Raw genomic sequence first — 13,068 nt, 5'->3', positions numbered from 1 at the left:
TTTAAAAGGTTTATTAATAAAATAAAATTAACACAGCCAAGATTAGAAGGAAAGCAGAAAATTGGGAGGAATATTAGCAAGTTTCTCCAAGAGGTATCATATCAAAATATATTCAGACATTTTTCAAATTTATAGGAATATGAACCAACCTCAATTCTAATGACATATAGCTATGATACTTCAAGCACTTAATCTCACTGATGTGTCATGTATCTCACCATCATTTTCACATCCTTAGTTTTAAGTTCAGAAATTGTTGTTTTTTTTTTCATAATCTTAAATCCTTTCATTTAGTTCCATGGGTCACTCTTTCCAAACCAGTTTTTTATCTTTAGCAAAATATCCAGTCAATCCATAGTAACTGTTATCCCAAAGTTTCACCACTGTTTGGGACTTACTTTTAACTCTTTAGTATTTACCCTTTGGTTGAACCACTCAGAAAGGAGGAAAGAATTTAAAACTCAAAATTTCTTAAAATATTGAAAATTATTTTTACATATAATTGGGAGGAAATAAGTAAGAAATTCACCAGGCCTGGAAGTCTTGCAACTGTTGAGCAAATGAAGGAATAATATAACATATAGAAAAATGAAATTTTTCCATAATTTGATGTAATCTGGTGTCTGTAAATTTATCTTTAATAATACATTTTAATATACTTCATTTCTTCAATAAGGCTTAGACTAAGGAGTCCTTTACACAAAAAAATTTTAGGAACTTTGCTGTGGAGTATGGGATAATTCAGGAATGTCCCTTGGTCAATCATCATTGTCATCATCACCTCTTTGTTGGGGCTCAAAGGTTTAAGTAAATGAATTTCCAAGGAATGGTTGGTTATCCATGGGGCAAATGACAAGAGATCTGGAGGGGCAACCTTTATTTTGAAAGCAAGGAGAGAAGAAAGACCTAAAGGGTCCTTTGAAGGCAATAGCTGACATGCTATAGATAAGTAATCCATCTGTAACATTGTAAAATGCTATATGTCCACTTTCGTAATCCAGGAAAACACCAATCCTTTGTATGGGTTTCTTTATATGAAAGTTATCCTCAATGTGTGTGACTGAGAGGCAGAATTTCTCTCTTTCTTTGAAGGCCTTCAGGCCAATTATTTCTCCAGGTATCAATGGAGGGGACCCTTTTCTGTTAATAGAGCTTTTACAGATCCCCACTTCCCACTCGATCATGTCTCCCGTCTCCACTTCCCAGTAGTGTATACCTGAAGTGAAACTTTGAATGCTCAACACAGTGGCAGAAAAGTCAAATCTCTCCGGGTTGTCAGGTACATCCTGGGGGACCAAAGAGTGCTTTACGCTCTTCAGTTCAGAAGACACAATGAGATGGGGATTGGCCGTTTCAGGATCCAGCTTTATGTCCCCTGCAGAGGAAGCAAGTTACTTTTACATTATTTCATCAGAGGTTAATAGCAGAAAAAAAGAACCTTATTTTGGGACTTAAATCTCAGGTTCAATTGGACATGAAATGGATCTCAAGAAGACTGTCTCGCTGCCCCTAAGATACATCTGGTTTTAAAAAACCCAGTATTAACTCTCACTCAGGGTCAGTTGAAGTGAGTTAGCCATTTTGTTAACAGATTTAAGAGCTCTGTTAATAAATTGATGTAGCTGAGAAACTTTGAACCACAGCCAACCTTTATTAATTCCTATCACCTATAAAACAATGTATCTCAGAAATGCCAAATCATTTTGGGGAAAAAAACAGAACAAAACAAAACAAAAATCAAAAGCAAAAAACCTTTATCTTGTCTTAGAATATACTATGAATCAGTTCCAAGAGTGCCAAGAGGGATAAAAACTAAGCCAGTGGTGTCAAAGGACTTGCCCAGGTTCACATAGTTGGGAAATGTCCGAGGTCAGATTTTAACCCAGGACCTTTTGTGTCTAGGTCTGATCAAGAGAAAATGTTTTGAATAATTATCAGTCGCTTAATATTTAACAAGTATTTACTAAGCATGCACTAGGTAAAAAATTATGCTAAATTTAAAAGGTAATTAGAAATTATTAAGTGCATTCAAAGAGCCAATATTTCCCTAATATGTCCATAACATCTACTCTGGTATCAAGGGATTCAAGTTTAGCTTTTAGTGGAATAACTTTTCTGTTATTTTTCTCCCCTTTAAAAATAATTTCCCTCCAATTACTTGTAGATTTTTAAAATAATCATTCTCTAACATTTTGTAATACATGTTCTTTTCTTCCCCTTTTTCTGAGGGCAGATAATGATATAGGTTATACATGTGTTATCATGCAACACATATTTCCACATTTGTTATATTGTGAAAGACACCCATATTTTCTATAAGAATAAATTCATGAGCTTCAATGTGAAAAATGATCTGCTTCAATCTGCATTCAGCTTCATCAGTTCCTTCTATGGCAGTGGAAAGACTTTTTCATCCCTAGTCCTTTGGGAGTTGTCTTGGATCCTTGCATTGCTGATTATAGTCATTCACAGCTGATCATCTTACATTGAGGTTACTGTGTACAATGTTCTCCTGGCTTTGCTCTCTTCACATTGCATCACTTCATTAGTGGAACAACTTTCAGAATATACTTTTGAAAAGAGGACTTCGCTGTACACAGTAACAGCAATATTGTAAAAATAATAACCAACAGTGAAAATTTGATTAAGGAATAGCAAATATTGATTTATTTTAGTAAGAGGTAGCCCCAGCTTTTAAAAAGCAGGCCAATTGGTGGAGTCAAATCCACATAAATACTTACTATAAGATTAAGAATCAATAAAAGACTAATCATTTAAATATAGGAAAATATAGAGTAAGAAAATATTGTTTTGTAGGAAAAAGGATGTCAGATTGTTAGAAATCATAGGTTTCAATTCTCCTTTCTGATAATTGGCTAACAGGAAACTTCTCTTTTTTCTTTAGGAACAGCAATTTCACGTTTTTAAAGCCGGAGTTCCCTCGACACATCCACACTCTAAAAGTTGGCATAGTTGAAAAACTAAATATTAAGAATAGAAGCCCCCAGAGGGCACCCTGGTCAAAGTGACCCATTTTGCAAAAAAAAAAAAAAAAAAAAAAAAAAAAAAGTTTCTTGAGATTTGTCATTTTCCCATGACATAAAGAATGTCCTCTATAAATCCATCTACCTCCCAATAAGCTAATCTTTTTAAATATAAATCAACCCTTCCTAAATAACCCATCTGTCTCTGATCTAACATCCAGCTATAATCAATTATGCCATTAAAATACATACCTAACAATACCACAACTAGTTCTGTATCCCAAAGAGATTGAAAATAGAGGGGAAAACCTACTTGTACAAAAAGTATTTATAGCAGCTTTTTTTTTTTGTGGTGGCAAAGAACTGGAAACTGACAGAATGTCCATCAATTGGGGAATAGCTGAACAAGTTGTGGTATATAATTATAATAGAATAGTATTGTGCTATAAGAAATGACAAACAAGATGATAAAAAAAAAATGAAGTGATGCAAAGTGAAGTGAGCAGAACCAGGAGAACATTATACATAGTAATAGCAATAATGATCAATTGTGAATGACTCAACAATTCAGCAATGCAAGGATGCAAGATAACTGCAAAGTACTTATTACAAAAAAGGGCCATCCACTGCCATATAGAGGGAATTGATTAGTCTAAGTCTAAATGCAGAATGAAGAATTCCATTCTTCACTTTGTTTCCTCTCATGAATTTTTCTCTACTGATAGTCTTCTTTCTTTCACAGCATGACCATGGAAATATAGCTTGATAACACATGTACCACCTATATCATATTATCTGCCAGCTTACGGAAAGGGGAAGGGTGGGAGAGAGAACATGGATTGCCAAATGTCAGAAACAAAAATTTTATCAACATGTAATTTAGAATGAAATATTTTTTAAAAAGAATCAATTATGCTCAGAAGCCCATCTTCCCCCAGTCTTTTTCATTATAGGCAAAGAAATTACTGTTAACATCTGAAAAATATCTTCCTTCAGTCAATATTAGCAATGTGAAAGTTTGAGAATCCTGACAGTGCACAGAGAATAAGAAGTTGAACTTCCATGAAGGAAGTTGTATGATGGAAATAAAATTGAAATGACTGATCTTCCTGACTCCAATTCCCAAGCCCTATCCATTGTGTTAACTTTTTTTAAAGCCATGCCTTCCTTTCTTTCAAGGGCATGGAAAATTTGGGGGATTTAGAGCCTGTGGGAATGGGAAGTGACAAACCAAACTAGTTATATAATATGATGGAACCAATTCATTCCCCTAAGTAAAAGACCTGGCACTTCATGGCTTGAGAAGAGTAAAAGGTTAAAGGCTGGGGGTGAAATTAAATCAGTAAGCTTGACAGATAGAGCTCTTTGTGACACAAATTCTGGGTATTTACCATAGCCACTATATATTATGATGTGCCAACCCTTAGGAACCAACCCTATGTTGGATTAACCTATTGGGATTATCATTTATATTAAATCTAGTATTGTTTGGCTTAATTGCACCCCAAAAGCTTATGGCTGAGGCTAGTGGTAAAAAATGCCTAGATCTCACCCACTATTTGTTTTGGGTCCACCCAGCTTGTGTTTTGGGTTCCTCTAATTAGATAAATTTACCTAATGATATACATCTTGAATTGCCCTTCTTTAGGAGGCTACATACAACCTCCTGAGTGAGGCCAGTCAGCCAAATATTCTTCAGTTCTCATCTGAACTCTATGATGTAACCTTAAAAGACTGGGAGAAGGAGCCATACCCCTTTTTTCAGGCTCCCTTTATCTACCAAAAGACCTAAGAAGTTTCTTTCCAATACTCTTTCAGATTTTGGGGTTTACTCACTTTTGTCTTCCACACTGGAGTTCCATCAATGGATTTTCTCTCTTTTTTTTTACATTTTTAAAGTTTTAAGTCCAAGGATACTTGGACTTAAAGTAACTTTAAATTAAAGTTAAATTAATTTAATAAAATTAAATTAAATTAAAGGACTAAAGTATTTTCAGGTAGCAAGTGCCTGGGGCTAGATTTTTAACTTAAAGACTTGCTGGCCCCAACTCCACTAACTTAATATTGGTCCTAGCTACTTTCTAAATTCATGTCACATTTCAGCTCATTAGGGACTTTTTTCTCTAGTTAAATTGGACTACTGCATTCCTGAACCTAACTGGTGCTTTCCTAAGCCTCACAAAGTGGAAAGAATATTTTCTTAATACCTATATAGACTTGGGCAAGTAGATTATGGACCTCAGTGATCTCAACTGTAAAATGCAAGAGTTGGAAAAAATGGCCTGGTAAGATCCCTTATAGCTCTTTATCTATGAATGAATATTCAACAAGTATTTCATATTACTGTAATTAAAAAAACAAACCAATTTAGACCTCTAACATATATTTACTATCTAGATGCCTAACTGTAAGATTAGGGACTTTATCTCTTCAAGCACTGAGCATAATGCTCTCCAGAGGTTGCACTTAATAAATGTCTATGTGAATTAAACTCAAGTGATTTCAGTCTCAAAATTCACAATGACTCATTAGTCACCTCAGAACTCATAGGAAACCCCATATAACCTAGTGTATTTCTTTAACCTGTAACTTATTAATATTGTGAATTGGTTCCAAGGCAGAATGGCCAAGGGTTGGGCAATTGGGCTGAAGTGATCTGCCCAGGGTTACATAGCTAAAAAGTGTCTGGAGACCAGATTTGAACCCAGGACACCTCCTGTCTAGACTTGGCTTTTAATCCACTGAGGAGTCACCTAGTTGCCTCTCTCCTCATGTACTTTTAAAGCCCATAAACTCTAATCCATTCAAAGGTTTAAGAGTTCTTTTGGTGGGCTTTCAACATTAATACTGAAACCTTTGAATTATCCAAAAAAAGGGGGAAAAACCATGAATATAGATGCTAAGATTATCAGGCAAAAATTCTATGATGGCATCTCATACAGGAAACACACCAGAATTACAGGTCACTGTGCATGGACAAGGTCAGATTCAAATGATCATCTTATAAGGTTACTGTTTTCCCTTCCAAAATACTTTTCATGATCTTGGTGGCTCAGGATATACACAAACACATGAAGGGCTTTATGAATCTGTCAACGTAAGGACATTGAAAGGCAATGAAATTAGTAAAGAGCACACTGAGGCAAATCATTGCACACCTTCATGAACTCCTGAATCTTTCAGAATAGCAAGGACCAGAATGGGAAACTTACTCTGGAAGGTCATCATCATTTCTCTCAGGCCAGTGATGTGGCACATTGTCCATTTGGGTAAATTAGGTTTGGGATACTGAAGTAATAGAGCTTCACTCCTACAGAGAAAACAGTCTCAGTTACACATGTTTTGCATGAGTCTTCAGTCACTATCTCACTGAGCAGACTTCAGTAAATTCCAACAAGCAAAGGCCCCAAATAACCCCTTCATCTACAGACTCCTACATGGACACAGATATTATTTTTTAGAAAACTAGAACCATAAAGTTAGAAGCATATTCAGATTTTATCAAATCCAACCTCTATTTATGAATTATGACCATAGCATGCCAGAAAGGCGGTCATCAAAGATTCTAATGCAAGATCTTCCATTCTAAGAATTTGCTTCCTAAAGAAATAATCAAATTTATTTTCAGGAAGCTTAGCCTAAATAGGATGGAGATTCTCCCCCCACCTCACCTTATACAAAGGCACTATTTTTGTTTAAAGTGCAACACAAAATGGATACTTACTTATTCAATATGTCTTTTGCATCCTGAAAGGGAAACAAAAACAAAAACACATAGTTTTCTATTCTCTAGTCCACCTGAGCGATATCTTCTTTTGTAAAAATTCCAGTAACTCTCTCCCAAAAAGCTTCTCTTTCAGAGCTAATTTTTATACAGATTACGAAAGTTATTTAGAATCATATTTTAGTTCTTCCTTGAAGGGCACTCTCCCAAGAAAATTACAAGGTGAGAAAAAGATTATTTTTCCTCAGTCTTACCAGTTTTCCAAAAGAGCAAAGTATAAGGTAAAGAAATTGGAATGGTAGAGGCTGAGGTGATAGAAATGTTTTTTCCCTAAAAAGATGGGTTTAAAAGAGACAAACCTAAAAGACTAATCGACTTCATTTTATTCAATTGGTAACTAAATGAAGTCTAGGCTTGAATTAGGGTTTCATTCTTAAGTTGAGGGTCATGGCCATAGGTGTTCAACCACTGTCATCCATAAAGATTAAAGAGGTAGTAAATAAGCCATAGTGCTTCACCCTTCTACCTCTATAAAATGCGTTCTTAAAGTCTGTGTCATGGACCTGTCTTTGGCAGTCTTAGGAAGCCTATGGATCCTTACCAAAATGTTTTCAAATAATCCAAAGAAATGATACTTTTTAGATAGAAGGTAATAAAAATAAAGACCACCCTTCCCCCATTAAGTTCTTCGACTCCCTGATATCTGCCTACAGACTGCTTAAGAGTTTCATGGACCCCAGGTAAAGACCCTTTGCCACGGGTGCATCTTAACATCTTAGATTCCGTCTTCTTAACTCTAAAATGTTGGAATAACACCAGTTTAAACTTCCTTCTTCCTTTAAATACCCTCCATGTAACAGTCTATAAGCCTCATAATGTTTGTGCCCTGCCCTCTGGATTAAAGAGCATTGCCAATACACTTCAGATGTTGTCTGGCCTAGGTAAATTAATTCTACACCCTATTTATGAAGACAAAAATACATTAGAAATAAAACAATATTGGTTGAACTCAAGAGGCAAGGTGGTACACAATGGAAAGAGTGCTACACATGGAGCCAGAGGACCTGGGTTCCAATGTTATCATCATTAACTTCATCAGTTAATCCACAGGTAAATGTTGGACAAACCTGAGTATCAACATCCATATTTGTGAAACGAAGATGGTTGAGGTAGGTTGTTTCTAGCTCTAACTGTATGATCCCATAATCTTATGAACTGAAAATAACCCATTCACTCCACAAAAGGTTCTAATTCACACTTTCATAGTGCCCTGGGTGGGACAATATATTATCCATTCTACTCATCAATCACCAAACACTATGGCAAGAATGCTTTTTATTTTTAAATTAAATTCTTTAAACTTTTACCTGGATCATGTTAAAATCTAGCTTCTTAACTTTATCAATGTCTAGTTTTATGGCCATCATTTGTAGGTCTTGAACTTGTTCAGACAGCTTCCACTCATTCTCCTTAAATTTTGCCAAGTTCTTTTGTTCTTTCTTATCCAGTCTAGATAGGTGCTGCTCTTCTTCTCTCCTCAAAAATTCATACATTCGATTATAGTTTGAAAAAACAGCCTCTTTCATCATCTGTATATTTGCCTGTCAATGGAAACAGAAACAACAGAAAAGATAATTGCAACCTTTATCTGTGGCAAATTTTGCCACCTAGTAAGTCTTACCACTCCTATCTAAGAAAATTCATAGATCCTGATCCCTGCCATAGCTATACTATTTTTTTTCACGACAATTTCCACTTCTACCTCTTGCCATTCTAGGTGGAATTCATATAGCCTCGATCGTTTTCATATAAACCAAGACAAAAAAACTTACCTTTTGCTCTTTATATTTATTTTTCTCCTGTTCCAAGACAATTTCAGTCTCAATTATTTTTTCCGATATATTATTTAACATCTCTTCTAGTGCATTCTGAAACAGAAACATGAATATGCAGCAGTGAAACTTGCATTTTAGGAATGAAAAGTTCCAAATTTTGGAGGACTGTGTAAAACCAGTGAGAATAAAGAGTTTGATCTTGGCTTTGAACCTATAGGCACTAGAGACCCATAGATGTCACTTGGGTCCTGGGACTGAAGTCTTAATCAAAAGGGACAGTGGCCTGAAATGGCAACGAAAGAAATCACAGAATTATAATCACGGGACTGAAAATATAGAACATTTCAAAAACAGTCAGCTGAGTTCAAACCTTTCATTTGACAGAAGAGTAAATTGAGACAAGAGGGTAAAGTGGCTTGTCTATGTTCACAAAGCTAGTTATGACGTGAAGTAGGTTTTGGACCAAGTCAAATCTTTTAAAATTCACTATACTGAGCTGTTTGCCTAAAAAGCCAAGGAAGAGGACCATCTTTCTCCTCTGGGATTTATACCAAGCAGAGAATCTTACCAGGGTATTCTCAGTAGCCATTTCCAAGGGAAAGACTTGGTGTTCCATGTGTTGCAAGAGTTGCCACAGACTAGAAGAGTTTCTATTCTTCTTGGTATTTGTCACAGGTGGTTAGGCTGCTGATCCACTGAAAAAGAGGATGGAGATTTTTGGTAACTGTGACCAGATTCTCCCGGGTACTGACTGCGTGCAGAGTCCCTAGAATTTATGACTCCCTTGCACTATGGGCGGGTAAATGGCTCAGGGCTTTTCTCCAGGTTCTTTAGCAGGCATCCTTACAAAAAGAATGACAAGTTAGCAGTCACCAGCACAGTGAACTTGCCTAAACAGATAAAGAGTGGCTCAAGTTCTTACCTGAGAATTTTAAGTCTCTGGGAAGTGGTAGCCACATTTTGATATTATGGCATTATGGTACCTAATGAATTTTACAAATCTTTGAGGCAATATAGAGGGGGAATTTGATTCACATACCATCATATACTTCCACAGTAGAAGCAACTATCTCAAGCCACAAGGCATGGAATATACTTAAAAGAACTTGACTTAGGGTCATAGTCCACATGGGGGTGGAGTTATTTGAACTGGTAAGCAAGAGAAGCATCTACTCCTCACAGGCAAATGAACTTGAGCTCATATATCACAAGACATTTGCAAGATGTGGGTGTTTTCCAATCTGTTACCTTTACCTTCTGCCCCTTAAATCTTGGCAATTTTTTCCAGTTCTTCCACCCCAAACCCAATATTCTTGACAATCTTACTTCTATTCATCCAGCTTCTATTTAACTCCCAAAATTCATTCTAGATGTTGTCAGGTTACACTATATCCTAACAATAAAAAATTAACCAAAACCTGACTCTTGCCAGTATCATCCCTGATCACCCTTAATCAGTTGCTTTTTCTAATACCACACTGCCATACAGTACAGTCAGTCTAAAGGCATCCTGTCCTTCCACAACTGCACTCTTCTTTCATCACTCATCTGCCAGAATAAACTAGCTTCAAGATGTCATTCCATATTGGATTCAGTCATTTCTCTACTCAACCCTATCAGGACTTCAGCCCATGTGTTATATTTTCAAATAAACTAGCCACTCAATTTCGAAACTGGGAAACGGTCGTTTTAACATCCCATCAGATCATAATCTCAGGTCCCATCTAGTCCCTTCCTATTTTCATTCCTCATAAATAATTCCTGGTCATATCTATCCCTGTTATATAAATCACACCATATTTGGTCATGTCTCACTTTTCTTTAGTCAGACTTGTTCTTAAGAGTTGACCATGTCAACCAGACACTACACTGTCCATCTCTCTCACACACACATATCTCTTAAGGCCACAAGCCTTCTCTGCTTCTCTGCTCCAACTTCCAGCTCATTAATACACTAGAAGTAATTATAAAATTCTGCTGACTAGGTCAACTTCAATCTTAGGATTCATAAACTCAAATAAGTCCTCATTGTTTTACTGCAATCTTTTCCTTCTTCCCTAACTGACAAAAGAGAAAACATAGCATTGTGTAACTCAAAAATTGGGGAATTATCTGAATCTAGAGAAGGTAACTCCTCACTCAGGGATTTTATCTTGACTTGGGGATCTATGGAGTTGGTCCCTTTAAAAGATTCCCAAAGCCTTCTCTGGATTTTTCTCAGAATTCATGCCATTCCATCTCAAACTTTCTTATCTCCCCTATTTATCCACATTTCAAAAGCTTCTCTCACTTCCTGGGTGTGTTTCCTTGGGGGAAATGTATCTACTTAGACCCAAAATCTAGACCCCCCTGAACTTTTCCAAGTCCTTATTCTACAAATCATTTTGTTTCTCTCATCTTCAAGTTGTCAGTTTCTATAAGCTGCTGTCCTGATTTAGGTATTATTCCTAGGCCTTTTCCATCCTCAAAAAACAAAACAAAACCATATATATTTATTTCTTAAAAGCCATTCTTCACTTTGGTATCACAAACTCTCAAGCTTTTGACTGTTATTCGATTTGCCAGGAAACCAGAAATGAGATCAGTTGAGTAGTTAAGAACATGACTGATCACAGCTCACAAGCAAAAGAAATGAGATTTCTGATTATCTCAGCTGAATACATGGCTTGAATATTAGCACAATTTCATGGACAGAGACCGCTGGAAACAGTAGCAGAGTTGGAAAGTCCTAGACTAGCATCCTTACTTATTCTCCTCAACCAAGGCAAAAATCATAGTTTTGTTTTCCCTTGGGCATTTAACTTCTTCCCCTTCCTCTTAGACTGATTCTAGGGACCAAGAATTAATTTTCTCAGAATGGGGAAAGGGGTTTGAAATCTTATCATCTTCTTCCCCCACCCCTCAACACACACACACACAGAGAAAAGAGATAAACTCACCTAAAATGGGATTCATTAATTCTTAGCAGTTGAGCCAGAGAAAAATCCAGGAACTATAACCTTTTGGATCTACACAAGACCTTTGAAAGGGCCTCTTTAGTTTAGATCCTCCGCAATCCTTAGATTGTGGAATCACTTGACCTCGAAGGCCCGCCCACTTTCAGAGAAGGGATTGGGTTTTCCTGTTTATGCTTTTTTACAGCTAAAGGCCACAATGAAATTCATGATTTGTTATTCACAACTTGGTCCTCCTTCCCTTTAGATAGCAGTCTGTTCAAGGAAATCCAACACTGGAGAATAGGTGAAAATAATCATTTTTAATGTGGACGTTTTTTATTTAAGTAATCGAATTAAATTTTTTTTTTAATTTTTTTAAACCCTTAACTTCTGTGTATTGACTTATAGGTGGAAGATTGGCAAGGGTAGGCAATGGGGGTCAAGTGACTTGCCCAGGGTCACACAGCTGGGAAGTGTCTGAGGCTGGATTTGAACCTAGGACCTCCTGTCTCTAGGCCCGGCTCTCAATCCACTGAGCTACCCAGCTGCCCCCAATCGAATTAATTTTTAAAAAAAGTTTTACTTTAAAATTTATTGTGCTTCTATCAGCAGCACATTTTCCTAACTTCCTTTAGAATCAAAGTGTGAAAGAATGTATGCCTATTGTTGACATGGAATCTAGAGTCCCCAAACTTGTGACCTGGTGGGATATGATGAACCCCAAATTTTAGATTTGGCTTGTGAGTTGGAGACCCCCCAATGCTTGTGCTTGTTCCCTGGAGAATCCACCCAGTAGGGAATCTCAGGCTAAGCAGTCACAGACTGAATAATGGACCCCAGGGTAAATGCTAAGTATCCTTTTGTCTTAGGTAGTTTTCCCCATTGTATCAGAGACCCTTTCCCAGGAAGACACACCTGGGCGGGACCATCCTTTAGTATCCTTTGTAAGTAGCCCCTTCCCTTACACTCTAGCCTCTGGCCAGGATTCCTTTCCCAAGCTTGATTGTATCCAGTCAGCAAGATGATGTCAATCATCTTTCCCAGGTTCCCCAATTTCTTTTGTTCCCAGGAGTCATCATCTAGTGAGGTGGCACTCCCAGGACATCCGGGACGGGAGCAAGCTGTGTGCACTCCTCTGCATAAGGCATGTGGTGAGCATCTCTGAGTAGAGGCCTAATCAGCCCTGCTCCCCTTTTTAATTAGAGTGGCTTTTCTGACTATTTAATAGTTCTGTGTTTTTTCTAAGTCAACACTATCTCCTGCATGAAGTGGTTGATTTTTTAAAATGAGCTTGCTATTACACTCAATTAAATTCCAACATTCATTTCTGGAGAAAAAATGTTATACTTCAATCCAGCTACTTTACCTTTTTCTTCATTGTTACGGAGGTTGTATCTCCCTGTTCTATTTTGCAATCTAGCATTAAAGGTAGATTATTCAATATAAATGCACTTTTATATTAGATGTAGAATACTTAATGTAAGTTTTAAATTTAAATTGCTTGCTTTTTTTTTTGTTCAGTCATGTCTAACCACATTTGGGGTTTTCTTGGCAAACATACTGGTATGGTTAGCTATTTTCTTCTCCAG

At 36.8% G+C, this 13,068-nt stretch overlaps 1 protein-coding gene across 1 annotated transcript; it reads right to left on the bottom strand.

The window, feature by feature from the left end:
* Positions 1-803: 803 nt before the first annotated feature.
* LOC123252329 (probable E3 ubiquitin-protein ligase TRIML1) lies at positions 804-9,132 on the bottom strand. The gene is made up of 6 exons (XM_044681691.1): positions 9,112-9,132; positions 8,541-8,636; positions 8,076-8,309; positions 6,709-6,731; positions 6,197-6,294; positions 804-1,375 (listed from the first exon to the last, which is right to left on the bottom strand). The coding sequence occupies exons 1-6, from the start codon at positions 9,130-9,132 to the stop codon at positions 804-806; spliced, it is 1,044 nt and encodes a 347-aa protein (XP_044537626.1).
* Positions 9,133-13,068: the final 3,936 nt, after the last annotated feature.

The sequence above is a fragment of the Gracilinanus agilis genome, chromosome 6 (assembly GCF_016433145.1).
Source record: "Gracilinanus agilis isolate LMUSP501 chromosome 6, AgileGrace, whole genome shotgun sequence".
NCBI classification, from domain to species: Eukaryota; Metazoa; Chordata; class Mammalia; order Didelphimorphia; family Didelphidae; genus Gracilinanus; species Gracilinanus agilis.
Note: the sequence above shows the minus strand (reverse complement) of the source record. Positions and strands in the feature narration are given on the sequence as shown.